This window comes from Phragmites australis, chromosome 14 (assembly GCF_958298935.1).
Source record: "Phragmites australis chromosome 14, lpPhrAust1.1, whole genome shotgun sequence".
NCBI lineage: Eukaryota > Viridiplantae > Streptophyta > Magnoliopsida > Poales > Poaceae > Phragmites > Phragmites australis.
Genome location: NC_084934.1, coordinates 15191431 through 15209130, shown reverse-complemented (window position 1 = coordinate 15209130; position 17700 = coordinate 15191431). Strand labels below are relative to the sequence as shown.

The 17700-nt window shown below is 40.1% G+C and overlaps 1 protein-coding gene across 5 annotated transcripts; it reads left to right on the top strand.

Annotated features, from left to right (window-relative positions):
• The first annotated feature begins 1714 nt into the window (after positions 1-1714).
• LOC133891607 (uncharacterized) lies at positions 1715-16034 on the top strand. 5 transcript variants are annotated; one of them, XM_062332334.1, is made up of 20 exons: positions 1723-1886; positions 2358-2428; positions 2563-2624; positions 3440-3658; positions 3862-3928; positions 4817-5000; positions 6735-6787; positions 7084-7172; positions 9331-9567; positions 12066-12130; positions 12749-12809; positions 12891-13008; positions 13072-13153; positions 13232-13304; positions 13375-13436; positions 13519-13614; positions 14011-14165; positions 15265-15361; positions 15471-15548; positions 15634-16034. In XM_062332334.1, exons 2-20 carry the CDS (start codon positions 2379-2381, stop codon positions 15739-15741), a joined length of 1956 nt encoding a protein of 651 aa, XP_062188318.1. In that variant the 5' UTR covers positions 1723-1886; positions 2358-2378; the 3' UTR covers positions 15742-16034. The 5 variants fall into 5 exon arrangements, 4 of the variants coding, with proteins under 4 accessions (XP_062188318.1, XP_062188320.1, XP_062188319.1 ...); XM_062332335.1 differs by lacking the exon at positions 2358-2428 and having other exon boundaries at positions 1724-1886; XR_009904248.1 differs by lacking the exons at positions 14011-14165; positions 15634-16034 and having other exon boundaries at positions 1715-1886.
• The last annotated feature ends 1666 nt before the right edge of the window (positions 16035-17700 follow it).

Sequence of the window (17700 nt, the reverse complement as noted above, 5' to 3'; positions counted from 1 at the left end):
TGGGGATTGCTTCAGAATTCAGAGGCTTTGTGTGCAAGAGTGTTGAGAGCAAGATACTACCATAATGGTAGTGTACTTCAAGTTGTTCCTAAACAAACCATTTCTTATGTATGACGGAGTGTACTGAAAGGAGTTGAACTCCTCAAGGAAGGAATCATATGGAGGGTGGGAAACGGCCGGTGCATAAACATATGGTATGATCCATGGATTCCCCCTGAATGCACCAGAAGACCCATCACTTATAGAGGGCAAACTTTGCTGACTATGGTTGCTAAATTGATTGACCCAATTTCAGGACGATGGGATACAAAATTGATCAATTCAATCAATATTTAGGCCAAAGGATGCTCAAATTATTCTAGCGGTTCCACTCAAGGATGCTTTTAAAGATTTCGTTGCATGGCAATGTGATCCAAAAGGTTTATTTTTTGGTGAAATCAGCATATAATCTCCGCATGCAACTAGATGAGCAACAAGCAACAGGGAGAGCTAGCAGCAGTGGCACTGCACACAGCTTGACAACAGAACAGCTAATGAGTTAGGGAAGCATTTGGAAAATCAATTGTCCTAACAAAGTTAAAATATTTCTTTGGCATTTTGCTAGAAACAATCTACCTCTCAGGATGAACTTAAATTGTCGTGGGATTGATCTTGATACTAGATGTTCGTTGTGTCAGAGATTTGACGAGGATGATGTCATTTGTTCCTGAAGTGCAAGTTTGCAAAGAACTACCAGTGGATCCTACAGTGGGAAAAAATTAGACTGCAACTTATCTCTCTTGCTAGCTAAATAGGTGGTGAGCCACATTTTGAACCTTCAGGAGAACATGTATATCAAGATAGTTACATTTTTATGGGTCTTATGAACATAATGTAATGCGATGAATACACATGAAAGTCTGAAACTATTTGATCTTGTCTGTGAAATTGCTTAGAAGCAGGCCCATGAATTCATTCAGTTTCTTGGCAAACAATCAAAGGAATACAATGCTACTAACTTAAAATAACTTAAAATGGCATTCCCTCAACGAGAGTTTCTGAAGATTAATTTTGATGGTTCCTTTCTCAATGATCGGAGAACTGGTGGATGGGGTTCATTATTAGAGACCATGATGGCCAATGTTGTGGTGTAGGGGCCGGTAATATTATGCATGCTACTGATGCCATATTTGCACAAGCAGAAGTTTATATCTGAGCTATAAATTTTGTAATGGACTCAGTAATGGAAAGAATAATTTTGGAAACATATGCGCTAAATGCAAAGACGACATTAGAATCGGATGCTTTTGATTTATCTCCTTCTGATGTCATATTTAAGAAAGCAAAGTTTCTGTTGCTTAGTGCTTTTATTGAATACGTCATTGTTAATAGGCCTAGAGTGTGTAATAAAGTGGCAAATGAACTAGCTAGCATTGGCTCCATGATGGAACCCGGTGCTCACATGTTATGGCACATTCAGTCCCACCTGATGTAATGACGATTGTGCTAAACGATTTAGCTAGCGTATCGGTTTGATGGAATATATTCATGTTCCTTTTAAAATAATTGTAGGTGTAAGACTGAATTAAATGTTCTAGTAAGTGGATAAATAAAACCTATATTATGTAAGTGGGTTTTTGCAAAAACATTTTATTAAATTTGGAAAATGAAAGTAAAAAATAAAAAAATCGTGTGGATTGGGTCCAGATCGTGAGGAGCACGTGATTTCACCGAATATTTTTTTCTGCAACTTCCGCCGGCACCTCCCATCCAGAGTATTATTATTCCATCTGTTCTCCCAACGACCCATTCCCCGCTCCGATTTCCTCGTGCTCGCCGCCCTCTAAACTTCAAGCCGAAGCCGCCTCCGCACGCGCTCCTCCTCCCCCCCTGCGCATCCATGGCAGGTCAGTCCATCGCCTCCTCCTCCTCCTCCCCACCCCCGCCCTTTTCTAACCATCAATTTATTCGATGTGGCCGATCCAATTGAATCGTACTCGAACCCGAACCGATGGCCGCAGTTTGGCCGTAAACCTTGGAAGGTTCGCGAACTGTGGAGCTCTTGATGCGTAGGGTTCAGAAGTCGTATCTGAGTACGGGATATGAATATCCCTTTTCACTATGTTTGGGTAATTGAGGGCCTGTTTGTAAGAGGAGGCAAAAATATTCTTGTAGGGCTTTGTACACAATTCGTTAGTGGTTGCATTTTCTTATGGTTGGATTGATTAACCAAGCGATTGAATCATGGTCCAGCCTATGCTCGCCATTTTTCTTTAAAAAAACATTTGCGGATGAGCACACCATTCATTCAATGTTTACAGCAAAGTTTGTTAATATACCTTGAGGCCCTGACTGGTTGATATGTGTACTAAAAGCAGGTGGATATTTGACATATTTGAATGTGTTATGCTGCTTCTTCTGAAATCTTTGTTCTGTCGATAGAGAGAAGGTGATTCTTCCGATCTGTCAGTTTGTTATGATCGTCCATTTGACCTAATCACCTAAAGTTATCGCTGGTACCGTGGTAGGTTGAAAATGAAAATATAGAAAAACTGAAACATCCTGTTTTGGAGACACTTGTAGGATCTATGTGCCCAGAGCCCACCATCATTGGCTTCTGAAAATCTCCATGGCAACACCAGAAGGTATTGATGTTAAGATAGTGTTGAACAGATACTTGAATGTGTTTGAAGAAAGCAATTCAAAATGATGCCTTAGTAGAAGAATTGTAACCGTCCGTGTGGGCGTGTGCACCTTTCTAATTAGGTGAGGTGATTAGGAGCCGCATGAGTGGTTATAGTTTTATTAGTTGTCGGAGCAATGCAGGACACGAGATCAACATGAGCCATTATATGTAGTTCATCGTATGGATAGGAGTAACCTTTGTTCACTAAGATTGATGAATGTAGAGAAGAAGGCAACCCATATTTATATATAGCATAGATGTAGTACAAAGTGGTCTTGGTCCCACATGAGGCCATTTTTCTCTATTGATTAATTGTCTGATTTGAAAACAATAGTTCAACTTTCAAATGGTTTTTTCGTCTCTGCCTAAAAAATTTTTGGTGTGCATGACTATGATGCATATTCAAGTGAACAATCCCATACAGGTTCAACCACATCCCAGAAACAAAAGTACATTAGATCACTTGAGCACTCTAACCTTGTCTCTAAATTTTAGTACTTTACATTTTCAAAGAGACTTCCAAACATTTTTTTCCCCATACATCCCTGGCTTCATTACTCCATAGTCCCTATACCTAAATCCTTGTGCCCAAGTTTAGAACAAAATATACTTTATAAAGAAAGGGCGTTCAAATTTTACTGATTTGCAATTTTCTGAAGAAAATTTATTCCATCCATCCATGCTATTTGGATACAAACAAAAAAACCAGTTACCTTTTAAGGTGTCTTAAGTTAACATTAGAAGAAGATCTGATAGATTTGGCAATTTGTGCAGCATTATCAGCGAAGACCATACAAAATGTGTTCTTGGCACATCGCTCACGGACTAGGCAGAGTACAAGATATACCAGTGACTCTTGTTCCCTCAATACCCGCGGTATGCATTCCATCCAGGAATGTAGATTAACATTGGCTGATACTTCAGCCAAATGGTTAAATACCACATCGACACCGTGGATTAGCTTCAGCAAACAAGCAAACATTAGCTGCAATGGTGTGTTCTAGGCTCTCATTGATCAGATTGCTCACTAGTGTTGCATTATATTTTTTTTTAATTCTTTTGAAGATTTTCTTTCAGATATTGTCTAATTATCTTGTGTCAGATCATAGCTTGACTACTGATTTTGGATATTAGTCCTGTGTAATATGCATGCACGTCCGTGTGTGAAAAGTTGCTTACAGTAACTTTCATTGCAGCTGTTCAAGATAGCAGTGTTGTCTCGTCCTCCGAGAAAGTTGATTTTCTTAAGCTTCAAAATGGCAGGTATAGAAGGCCTTTTACTTTCTGTGATAATATCCGCTTTACATGCACTTCAAAGCCAAATTATATAAATTTTATTTTCTTTATACAGTGGTAAAAAAACATATTGTTTTTAACCATGATGTTGTTTCAAAAGCAGTGAAGTTATTTTAATTAATAGCCAATGCCATGTCTAGTGCTTTTCTGCCCCTTCTTATTAGATACTCCCTCTAGTCACAAAATATTGTCGTTTTCGGGTACATGTGGTCAAACTTTTGAATATTGCAATTGAATATATGAAAATGACATGTACTGACTTGTTTCAAAAAGTACACATGTACCAACTTGTTTCAAAAGGTACTTTCAGAATCTTATAGTTTCATTTTATTTATAAAGACATATATAAATTAGGGATCAATGTTGTCTTTTGACTTTTGAAGACAAATGTTAGCATGTGCGGTACACAGTATAATTCATATCTGTGCAATCTGTGCTCTCCTTTTGTGTCCTTACCGCTGCTCTGTTATCTGGCCGTATATATGTCCTACGCAATTTCAGAAAACTTACCATCAAACCTACCATGGTTGCTTTAGATTCCTAGTATGGTTTTTCTCAAATGCATTACCTTCTTCATATCATGGATCAAAGATAAAATCACGTGTGATCAACTCGTGATGATTACTTTGGAATGATCGGTTATCATAAACTGATATTGCTCTTGTATAATGTGAAATATGGCCAAACAAAGTTCATTTCCATTTAAAAGTAGCTTTTCGAGACAGCTAGTACTTTGGGACTTACTACCAAATTTTTCAAGAGTCAATTGATGGTACAGTCTCAAGTCATTCTGAACTTAAGTACATTTGTTTTGTTTAATATCAAATTATTTATTCAGGCTGTTTTGTTTTGCAGCGATATTCGTGGTGTTGCTGTTGCTGGGGTTGAAGGCGAGCCTGTCAACCTCACTGAACCTGTTACTGAAGCTATAGCTGCTGCTTTTGCTGCATGGTTATTAAACAAGAAGAAAGCAGATGGATTGAGACGTTTAAGAATCTCTGTTGGACATGATTCACGAATTTCTGCACATAAATTGCAGGTGGCTCCTGTTTTTGTTTCATTTTTGTTTGTTTCTTGGTAGTGACAATTTATAATTATGGAAAAATAGTAAAACTACTTTTGTACATGACTACATGTGCATGCTCAAATTGCATTAATAGTTTGATACATTATGAACTCAGGGCAGGGTTAGTCAATGATTTGATTTACTTTTGGTGTAAAAGAATTTTTTTTTCTCTCGAACCGGCAGGAGAGCTGCCCGTCATTATATTAAGAAGGAATAAAGGGAGTACAAAACAAACAGACTAAATTCGGCAAAACACAGACGCACACAACACACACTAATATGTACAAACACACTAACACGCACAAACTCATACACACATCGACCACAACCCAGATCACCCTTCCTCTCCAGCCTCATTTGCAAGGAGTAGGCTTAAGCCAGCGGCTCCCAGTCGTTGCGGTGTTTCCATATTAAACACGCCACAAGTATGACCAGAGAATGAAAGCCTTTCCTTCGGTGTGTGTCCACCATCAAAGTCGCCTCACGCCACCATTCTTGGAAGGAGGTCGAGGCTGCAATTATCGGTGCTGCAAATAGTAGTCCTACGGCCCGAAGGACGCCGACCCAGACCTGCTGTGCAAACACACAACCAATCAGGAGGTGAGTGATGGTTTCGTCCTCCTTGTTGCAAAGAGGGCATCTCGTAGGGTGAGGTAAGCCATGCCATGACAGTCTATCCGCTGTCCAACAGCGATTATGACATGCAAGCTATATGAAGTACTTGGCTCGCGGAGGCGCCCAAGATTTCCACAACCTTTCTATGGTTCAAAACCAATGCACCCATTGAGGAATGCTTGATAGGCCGACTTGGTGGAGAATATGCCTGAAGCGCTAGCAGCTTAGATATGTGTGTCCTCCACCTCCTCGTGCAGCTCCACCTCGGTCACAAGGTCGCAGACCTGTAGGAATTGCTCCAGGACCCAAACTGTGAGGGTTCCCCTGAGATCCCCGACCCATGAATTATTAGATAGGGTCTGGCTTTCAGTGCGCCCCTTGGCAATGCGCTTAGGCACCAGGCCGAACTCATCTGGTGCCAGTTCCTTGAAAGATTTTCCCAGAACCCAGCAGTCCATCCAAAATTTTGTGGAGTGACCATTGCCGACTTTGGTCGTGACCGGGATGGAAAACATAGCTGAGGACTGTGATGGAACCGATGCTCCAAAATTGATCCATGGCCGGTGAGGGTCAGTTTTCTGTATCCAGAGGCATTTCATGCGTAGGGCCTAGCTAAGCAATTCCAAATTGTGAATTCCCAAATCTCCGAGCTCTTTTGGCATGCAAAGTTTGCTCCAGGCTAGGAGGCAATGCCCACCATTTACCTCTTTTCGGCCTTTCCACAAGAAAGCACGCCGTCGTTTGTCGATAGCCTTAATCAGCCAACGTGGGGTATCCAGAGCCATCATGTGGGGATGTCCGTTAGAACAGCTCTGACAAGAACGGCGCGACGAGCAGGGTGGATAAGAGCTGCCTTCCAACTCGGTAGCTGATCGGCCAATGTGGTGTAAAAGAAATGATGCGATTTGTATTCATTTTGCTACCGACTTTTTGCCTATTAAGTTAAAAATAATTAAATATTCTGATGCTTAAAACTGAACAACAAATATTTAGTTCTGACAAATCTATGATGTTTGAGGCTTTGAGAAAGGCACTTTAGCCCTCCACTTGGATTTTTTTTACTATTGTGTTTTAAAAAGTGATTGTTGTCAGAATGCAGTTACCCATGGAATCACTGCTGCAGGACATGATGTTTTACAGTTTGGGTGAGTTGAAACTTCAGTTTTTCTTACATTCAATTATGCAAGATCATGAAGCCATTCAGATTTGCAGAGACCTAGAATTGTCTATTTTTCTGAAATTCCATCGACTTGTGTTTTTTTCTCACTGATTCCACGCTCAATTCTTTGAAAGCCACAATTCTATTTTTATCTATGTCAAATGGTTTCAAGATCTTATTTACTTTGATATTTTCTTCATGATTTTCTTAGCCCCTACTTTGACAATGCAAAAAAGATGGTTCAAATATTCAGCTCTGACAATGCATTATGCATATATGTAGATTGGCTTCAACACCTGCAATGTTCAACAGTACACTTACAGAAGATGAAAAAAATCATTGTCCAGTTGATGGAGCCATAATGATAACAGGTATTAGTACTAATATGCTTTGGACGATTATAGAACACATTAGAAATGTTTGGACATTATTTGGCACTCTATGACTATCATGATGTCGTTATTCATTGGAAATGTCACTTCTCATTATTGTCGAACCCAACTTGGTGCTCAGGGTTGCCATCCATACCTATTAGTGCATTTTGGGCTCAAGCCTTGGTATTTGTGGTTCCATTGGCACCGATGACATTGTCATCTAACTTGTCCCAACGGCGTGTGGTGCCCAACCCGATGGGGGTTAATTCAGCTTTTAACTACACACATGTTTGCCTAGGCGGTGAAATCACACTACATTTGGCTTTGATGAATACCATGTAGTGTCAGGAAAAAACACCATTAATACCACCACCACTGTAGTTACCCTGGTTTTCAAACCTTGAGGGGGTTAAATATCTGATTAAGAATTTAACCATTTTGCTTTAGCATCGTACTTTTTAGTGGATTTTTCGAGTACGGTAGCAACATATGGAACAAGAGAAAGATGTATATTAGCGGAAAGGAAAGTTTCCAGTTTCCATTGATTTCATAGGAAACTGAACGTCCACTATGAATTCAATTATCAAGTAGTACCAAGTGACTGAGGAAGCAAGATAGAAAGATGGTTAGCTCAATTGTGCATTGTTGCCTTGTTTATTCCGACTGATTAGGGTTATCTATTCACAACTGGCTAAACTGCACCTGCTGCTTGACAACGCCAAGTTACAGGCAGAGGAAGTTGTTTCCAAGCCGTCGCCTTGTCGACTTGTTTACTTCACTACCACTAAATCCTGATAGGGAGGTCGCTGCAGTCGCCTACTATTTTGTGCGGCCTCTGTCGGATTGGATTTCTTCAACTTTGGTGTATGCTTGGACAGAGATGGCCAAATGGGCCTATCAGACCGGCCCAGCACAACCCGTCTAGGCACGGCCCTACTACGGCCTGGCCCGATCGGCCCGACTATTGTAACGGACTGGGTCGTGCTGGCACGCGCGTCGCCCTATCGGCCCACGACTGTGCCGGGCGCGACTGCGGCATGGCTGGTCCGATGGGCACGGTGGAGGCACGGTGCACGGCCAGCCCATCGACAAGGATGGGCAAAGCCGACCCGGTAGTACTCCAAAAATACAAAAAAAATAAAAATAATAGCTACAAAATTACAAAAAATAAAAAAAAGAAAATAAATAAAAATGAGCTTTATTGATTGGTTGCCTCATTAAACACCTTTCTACTAGAAGGAAAAAAGAGTACGGGCTGCTTCCGTGCCGTGCCTGCACCGGCACGGCCGTGCCGGCTTGAAACAACCGGGCCGTGCCGTGCCGCGCGCTCGGCACAGGCATAGCCCGTGGCCTCGTGCCAGCCCGACCTGGCTCGGGTCGAGTAGTGCCGTGCCTGGGTCTTGCCTACAGTACCGAGCTTTGGGTCAGCCCAGTAGGTACAACCCATTTGGACATCTTTATGCTTGGAAGTTCAATTGGGATAGGATTAGTGGTATAAAAGACGATTAATTTGGTTGAATCAGGCAGAAGAAGGGGACGCAAGGAGAGGATGGAGAGTATCCTGTGGAATCAGCAAGGAAAAATAATTCCAAATAGAAAAATAGCAGCAACAGGACCCACCTTTAGATGATGTGCAAATCCAAGTCCTCAATGTTTTCACATAATACTCGTATCTTGTTTTGATTCATATGTTTTTTTGTCTTCCTCTGTTCCAAATACCAATTCTTGTGGTTTTCCTATGCTTTCCAGCCCTCTGTTGTTCACCTACACGCCTTTCCTATTCCTATGTTTTTGCCCCCTTGTAAGTTTTCCTTTGCTGCATTTCCAACAGGCCCTAAATGTAATTCAATGCTACTGAAAAGCAGCAGGGTAACAAACTATTTAGTTGAAAAAATAAGATGGTGAAAAAATGGTATAAATGCATCACTCAAATGTTGTTCTTCCTACGTGGTTGTGTGATGATCAAGGGCGATTATTCTATTCTTCTCAGAAACCTGTATGGCATTGTGATTATATAGAGGCATAGTATTTTCTAATATGCATCTGCTTATTATAGCATTATGTTCAAGCCACAATGTTTAAATAATTTCTTCTTCACAAAGTTCTTGGTAGTTATATATGCAAGCTAAGTTTTTTGTGTTCTTCTTCTGTACAGCGAGCCATCTTCCCTACAATCGGAATGGTCTCAAGTTTTTTACAAGTGAAGGTGGACTAAATAAGGGTGATATCAAAGATATCTTGGAGCGTGCTTCTAGATTATACAAGGAATCTGCATACAGTAGCATACAGGAACTAGGGGAAGCATCTAGGGGAGTTGTGTCTAATGTGGACTACATGTCAATTTATGCTTCTGATCTTGTACAAGCAGTTCGTAAATCTGCTGGAGACAAAGGTAAATCATATGCTAATTTTATAACTCATTTTGGTTTACTAGAGCAGTCCAGAATTTGATTTCTTGTCTTGCCCCTTCCATTCACTTTTGATATACACCGATAATTTCTGCATTCTATTTGCCTCCTTATTATCGCATACCTTTTGTGTGCTCAAGCCAAATTCAATTGGTTATGCCTTTTCATATTCCATTTGCATTTTTTGCCTCTTATAATTTGTGCTTATCAACATATTAATAAATCTGTATGATATATTATAATTTTATAAGACTATGATTTGTTCAGTAGAAAGTCATTTGGTCATTATTTCACACGCTTCTTAAAGTTTGCGGATGCAGTCCCGTTTTCCTGTCCACCAAGCCAATGTTTGCAATTCATATACTCCCTCCAGTATAAAAAAAAGTGATGTTTTGAGGATTGATATGTTGCCTCACACACAACTTTGACTACTGATTTTTATTGTAATTGTTTATGAAACATGGCAAAATTATACGATTATGGAACTACTTTTGGAGACAAACCAACACATATCATTTTTAAATGTTCAAACTTGTTAGGAATATAAAGTCCTTATCCATTACGTATAGGTTAGGTTACTAGAGTCCTAATCCTGTACTCTTTATATACTCTATATATTGCTCCTAATGGCTACTATTGAATACAAGTTGTTATTCCTAACATGGTACCACAACAAGTCTTTTAGACACTGCAACTCGTCCTGCTGTAGATCTATTACACCGCCAGCTTTCCCTCTCTTCCCATCGTCTCTTCTTAGTGTCGTTTCTGCTCGGTTTGGTTTTTGTCCGACGTGCTGCTGCCCGATGCCTGCCCCTGCCTCTATCTGCTCTGCCTGTGCTGATGCCCGACGTCGGCCCCGTCTTGATCTGCTCTTCCCGTTCGTCTCCAGCTTCCCCCACCGCGCGCAATGGCGTCCGTGCCTACGCGTGCCTCGTAGCCGGCTCTCCCCTGGCCGGATTTGCACCGAGGGCTCCTCCTCCGGTCGCCCTGGCGTGCCGCTACCAGATCCCGTTGGCCTCTGCCCGGCGTCGCCCGCCTCCTCCCCGCTCGTCCTTGGCTTCCGCCACCTGGAGCTCCGTCAGGCCATCCGCTCGACCGCCTGCCCGTGCTGAATCGCACCGGGGAGGAGCAACGGGAGCAGGAGGCGCTCACGACGTCTGCTTCGGCGGGATGGCCTTCCTGCCTCGTCCACCTACCCTGGGAGCACACCCACCTCGCCCACCTCGAGGAGCTCGAGAAGCACGGTGAGAAGCACTAGATCTCTCGCTGACCGCGCCTAAGGACTAGTAGCTTATCTGGGGTCCATTCAAACGGATGGTTTCTATTTTCTTCTACTGATGAACTCCTGGAGTCTATGTTCATTTGACGAGCTTCTTCTAGGCATGGTGGTATTCGGGCTATCTCCTGTTGCATACTGCTATTTTTTTCTTTGTTTCCATTGCTGTTGTTACGCTAGTCGTTGTGTGGTGTTGCTGGTGGTACATCTTTGTGTAGCTTTTGTCTCCACTGCTAGTACCTGCTATTATCTCACTGTTGCCTGGTAGTGTATTAGTCTCATATTAGAGTCTTCGCTATCCGTTACGTCCACTACTAAGTTTCAGTCTCTCTTTAAGTTCGTCTATAACATGCGAGTCCACATATTCCTTCGTCAGTTAGTCGAATCCTTTTCAGTCGTTATTGATGCAACTTAGCCATCTCTCTTTCCGTAGCATTACTGATAACTTCTTTTGTTGTCTTGCTACTTGTCATTGTTTTGTTCGCAATTCTTGATCTAGGACGTTTTTGTGTCATTTGATCTTTCCGTAGATCTAGGGAAAATTTTGTTTGTCGTCTTGCTATTCATCATCGCTTAGATTGCAATTCTTGACCAATGACATTCTTTTGTTGTCATCATCACAACTCTACTCATGTGCTTCGTATAACACTTCTTCGGCTTGATTCGACAGGATTACCAAGGCTCCACTCTACGATAGCTTTGAAGAGAGGTTTTTTGATGTATTAATCTAAGTTTATTACTTAGTGTCACCTCTTTCAAATGCAACTCTATTGCATATGCCTTGCATTTGAGGGGGATGATAGGAATATAGAGTCATTATCTATTATGTATAGGTTAGGTTAATAGAGTTCTTATCCTATACTCTATATATTGCCCCCAGGGGCTATAATTGAATACGAGTTGCTATTCCTAACAAAACTCAATACACAAAACATAATTTGTGATGAAAATTTAAATTGGTTGGATGCACGCAACCCAAAACGTCATTTATTTGTGACTGGAGGGAGTAATTATTTATCTAATACACTTCTTTGCATCCTCAACAGAAAATTATCTGTTCATCTTTTGGAGTACTTCACACTATACTTGTATTCGGTATAAGGCTTGCCATGGGGGGATAGATATGAGAGAACTATGAAATGATTGAATAGCAAACATAAAGATAAAGCAACTTCTGATGGTTATGTTTTTGTTCATTGGCGTTAGAAAAACCATTGGAGGGATTGCACATAGTCGTTGATGCAGGGAATGGAGCAGGTGGCTTTTTTGTGGTAATGTGTTTACTTCCATACTTGTTTTGTAGCAATGCATCTTTTTTTTTTCGAATGACGCAGGAGAGCTGCGTGTCATTTCATTAAGAAGAAAGAGTACCAAATGTACAACACCATACACCCAAAACTCAAACACTCTAGTCCAACAGATACATGCGCGCCACGTTTCTTTTCAACTCCTAGTTCCTTTGTTGTGCCTTTTTTCATTACCTTCAGTCAATCTTTTGCATTTTGCACTTGTCTCTATGCAATGTAATATGTCGAAAGAAATGTCATTAACAGAATTTTTATGTAAACGTATGATTCTGGAAGTAAAGGGCCTACAATACTTGATTCCCTTTTGTCTCATTTAATTCTAAATTTAATCAAATATCTTCTTGACATAGTGATGGGTTTCCTGCCCGTTTTGTCATCACTGCCTTCATGTTTGATCATTTCTACAGTTCCACCCTAGAATAATCTCCCAAATTTGAACATGTACTATTTTTTTCTGGTTCATTTTCCCCATTACTTATGTGTTTTTACTGTGCCAAATTTTCCACTTAGAATGAGACTACTGACACAATTATCTGTTGACATTGATTATGGATTTGAGTTTATTTGTGGTTTTCCGATCAGGATAAGGTACTCAAACCTTTAGGAGCTGTTACTACTGGAAGCCAGTTTCTGGAGCCTGATGGTAATAGTTGATTCTTTTTTAATGCCTAATCTACTTTTGGCTTTTCTCCCATTTTTATAAATTGCGTATTCACTTATTCAGGCTTGTTTCCCAATCATATTCCGAACCCTGAGGACAAAAATGCAATGAAGGCCATTACAAAAGCAGTGTTTGATAACAAGGCAGACTTGGGCATCATATTTGATACTGATGTGGATAGGTATAGAACAGATAGCCATTGCAGATGTCTATCACGTCGATGCTAAAATCTCGTTTTTTGCAGGTCTGCTGCGGTTGATTCCAGTGGTCGTGAGTTGAACCGTAACCGATTGATTGCTTTGATGGCTGCCATAGTTCTTGAGGAGGTAGGACTTTGATGAGTCGCAGTTTTATTTCGTACTACTCATTGCTTGCCAATAACTAATTCATTGCTCTGATATTAGCATCCAGGAACTACCATTGTTACAGATAGTGTCACTTCAGATGGCCTGACTGCATTTATTGAAAATAAACTTGGTAAATACTAGTTATAGTGTGGTGTTTTGTTTGATTATAAGATCATTTGCTTATCTGTTTTATGCTTAAGGAGGAAAGCATCACCGTTTCAAGCGAGGGTACAAGAATGTAATAGATGAGGCTATTCGTCTGGTTAGTTTATACTTTCTATGTAATTATATTTTATATTTTACCTCGCAGCAAAGTGAAAGGTAAGTTATGGATAATGCTTCAGAATTCTATTGGTGAGGAATCACATTTGGCCATGGAAACAAGTGGCCATGGAGCACTGAAAGAGAATCACTGGCTTGATGATGGAGCATACCTTATGGTAAGAGCCCTTGTTCTGCTACACTCATTAAACTTTTTGAACCACACAAGTATATAGGAGATGGATAATCATATTGGCATTTCATGCATCAGGAATGGTCTTTTGCATTGCCTGGTCGAGATGGTTAAATCCTTTTGATTTTCATGTACTGTTATATTTGGTTAAAAAAACGATTTGGCCTTGAACTGTAGCTGCGTGTCTTACTCTTCGGAGGATAGTTCCTCCTTGTTAGACAGTTAGAGTAACTCCTAGATAAAATGATTTCTAATGTGGTGTGTTTCATGGTTTTCTGGAAAACTGGGGCATCATCTCCTTTACAGGACATACACCCTTTACTTATCGTATAGTTTTCTTCTGTGAGCATGAGCCTTGAAATTTTCCCTTTTTCCCTCTCAGGTTAAACTTTTGAATAAACTTGCTGCTGCTAGAACACTAAATTCAAGCATTGGTAGTAAAGTTTTGACTCATTTGGTTGAGGGCCTTGAGGAGGCTGCTGTGACAGTGGAGATAAGGTTGAAGATTGATCAGAATCATGCAGATTTGAAAGGAGGGTATGTCAACTTTTAAATGTCATTTGGTTCTTTTTCAGGGGAAGAGCTTGAACTAGCAGTGAGCACTACACACAAATTCGAAATGATTTATGACAACAACAACTGCAATATATTGTTAACAAAATGGTCAGTGGACATGAGAGAGTGGTTTCACTGACATGAGAGAGTGGTTTTAAACTCCAGTCGTTCTAAGCCAAAGTTATCTGGAAATGAGAAAACAGTTAAGGTAGAAAAGGAAATGATTGAATCTCAGTTGAATTTTCCCCAAGAAAACAGACAAAATTATCACACAATATTGTGAATTCGAGATCCCATGATCCCTTTTCATAATCATATATCTAGTCTTGTAATTTCATATACAGCAAACCAATGCAGTGCTCTGTTTTTGAATGCCTCATTTCTGATTCGTGGTGTTATGGCCGTGAGATTTGTTGAGGCGCAGACACAGCGGCACGGAGGTCCTTAGGCTAGACAAGATCAGGAAATGTTACATTTGGTTTGTTACTTCTCCCTTCTCATTGGCTCATTGTGTTAGGCAATAGGAGATCCTCGTCAGCTTTATGGAATCAAGCAAAGATTAAACTGAATATACCCTGTCATCTCTCTCTCTCTCTCTCTCTCTCTCTCTCTCTCTCTCTCTCCCCCCATACCCCCAAGGTACACCATCTCTCTGTTTCTTCCCTGCCGAGAGCTCCTTCCTTCTGCCCTCATGCTGATTCAAGCAATCTACTGTATTTCTCTGTTCTTACTCTATCTATCCTTCCCCAAAAAAATGAAGTGTGATGTGAAAATAGGATTGGAGGCATCAATTTACTCTTGATAACCCTATATTATTTTCTGGATGTTGGGAATGGCTATTGTACAGACATTTTTGCTCCATAAAATACGATCACATGTAAGATGAGTAGTGAATGACTGAAATTCGTATGTAAAGTACATTAAATATAAACACATGTACCATAGTCACTTCATTAAATGTTTTTAGCTATTCGGTCCGCATGCTTTTGCTATCACAACAATGGGTTATACAGGATCCAGCATTGATTATAGAGTTGTCTTGTTGAAAGGACTGCAAAAGCTTAATGTTTAATCTTTGCAGGTCCTTCCGTGACTACGGAGAATCAATCCTGAAACATTTGGAGAATGCGATAAGTAATCATCCAAATCTCCACAAAGCGCCCAAGAATTATGAAGGCGTATGTCAATATTCTTTGCTTGCTTTTTTATACATCTTGATACATCTAATCTTTCTTGTAAAGTACGCTGAGCTTTCTGCTTGATACTTTATACCACACTACTACGCAGTTAAGAGTTTCAGGATATGGTGGGTGGTTCCTGTTGAGGCTCTCCCTCCATGACCCGGTTCTTCCCCTAAACATTGAGGTTAGCCTCTCTTCCCTTCTCTTGACTCTCAAGCCTTAGGAAATACCGACCTACCATCTGAATGTCCTGTATTATGTCCATACAGGCACCAAACAACGATGATGCCGTCAAGCTCGGGCTTGCGGTGCTTGCTGCTGTCAGTGAATTTTCAGCATTGGACGTGACGGCATTGAAGAAATTTGTGCAGCAGTGAACACATCGATATTGGCTTCATTCTGTTGACTTCACGTGGCTTCTTGCTCGTCTCAGTTTATCTGGGACCAGATGCATGCCGCCAAGTGTTATACAGAGAAATACTTGTATTGCATTATGCACAGATGTTTTTTACTCTGAGCGTGACTGGGGAGATTTCAATGTTGGCTTTCCTTAGCTGAACACGGTTTTTTTTTTCGTGTTTCACAACAGGTAAATGAGGAAGAATCTTTGTCATACTGGCATGGCTGGTGTATCCATGAAAATAAGATTGAAGTTCGAACTTGTATTTAATATAGCCCTAATGGATAATATATGGAGTATAAGAGAGGGCATTAGAAAATAACTCTAATAACAAATACATAAACGATAAGGATTATGTACTCTTAACACTCTTTCTCACATGTAAGGTGTAATGATGTTGTATTTGAAAGAGTAGACATTAAGTATTAAACTTGGATAATATAAAATTGATATATCCAAAATCTGTCTTTTTAAAGTTATCATAGAGTTGAGCTTTGGTAACATGTTGAATCAAGTCGAAGAAGTGGAAAACGTAACACAGGAGTAGAGTTATGATGATGATAATACTCTAGATCAAGTTGTAGAGTTGAGCTTGGTAACACATTGAATCAAGCTGAGGAAATTCAAATCGTAGCATAGGACTAAAGGCGTGATGATGATAACAAAAGAATGTCCTAAATCAAGAATCGTAAATATAGCGATGATGAGTAGCAAGATGACTGTTATGATTATGATCGCAACACAGTGGATAATGTAATAATTATTGGTGTAATAATTGTTCGTCTCTTTTTACATTAGGTGAGTAAGGGTATTTATAGACATATTTTAATCACTCTCGTTATTATTATATATTTACTCCTTATCTATAGAAATATTTCTACTAACACTAGAAAATATTCTAGAATATCTCAGGAGTATTATGACTATTGTCTACCTATATTTCACTAAGCAACCAAATCTCGACACATGTCTTACCCTTTGTCGGATTACTAGCGATGTCCCTTTAGCCATTTCATTATCGGGTTTCAGCTAACTTGCGGGTCCCTCTTTAGGTTAGCCTTCGCTCTGTCACCAAAGGTCCTCGCGATGTCTTCCTTCGGCTTTAGCGTTTCGCTAGACCCTTTATCCTTCAGGCTTCATCACACCCCTTCGGTCTTAGGGCGTCGCTACACTCTTCGTCCTTCGAGTTTTGTTGCACCCATTCAACTTTCGGACTTTGTCTCCGAGTTTTGTTTCTTGGCTTTTGCTACGCCTTCTCAAGCATAACTCCTGCAGAACATTATAGCGAAAATAGCCCTATTAGGCTATGATTGTGATTTTAATGATAAATAACAACATAGTCATTGAGACTAACATATTTGTCAAGAATATATGTTAGTATATCTTATAGATGTAATATATCAAGAAGCCACCTTAGCCGGGATAACACTATTGGTTTTGAATATCTAAATTCTGTACCCCTAGCCCGCCTTGGTCTTTCGGATTGCATATAATATTCCATTTAGTTAGACGGTATTTCTTTTTATGTCCATCATTTTGCCAAAAGAACCTAGACCTATAATACTTCAGTTTTTGAAGAACTCTCCTAGGTACTTCAAAAAGAGAGAGCATAAACATTAACAGGCTAGTTAAAACAAAATTTATCAACATCAATCTACCCTCAACCGACATGTGCTTCCCCTTCCAACTACTAAACTTTTTCTCGAATCTTTCCTCAATTGTCTTCTAATCACTATTCGTTAATTTCTTGTGATGTACCAAGATATCGAAAGGGATATGTACCCATCTTACACCCAAACATATGAGAATATTATTCTTTACAATCTTTAGCCATTCCATAACAAAAGAGCTTACTCTTGTGAAAATTGATCTTAAGACCAGAGAGTTGTTCAAAAGTACAAAGCAAAAGCTTCATATTCTTTACTTGCTCTATGTT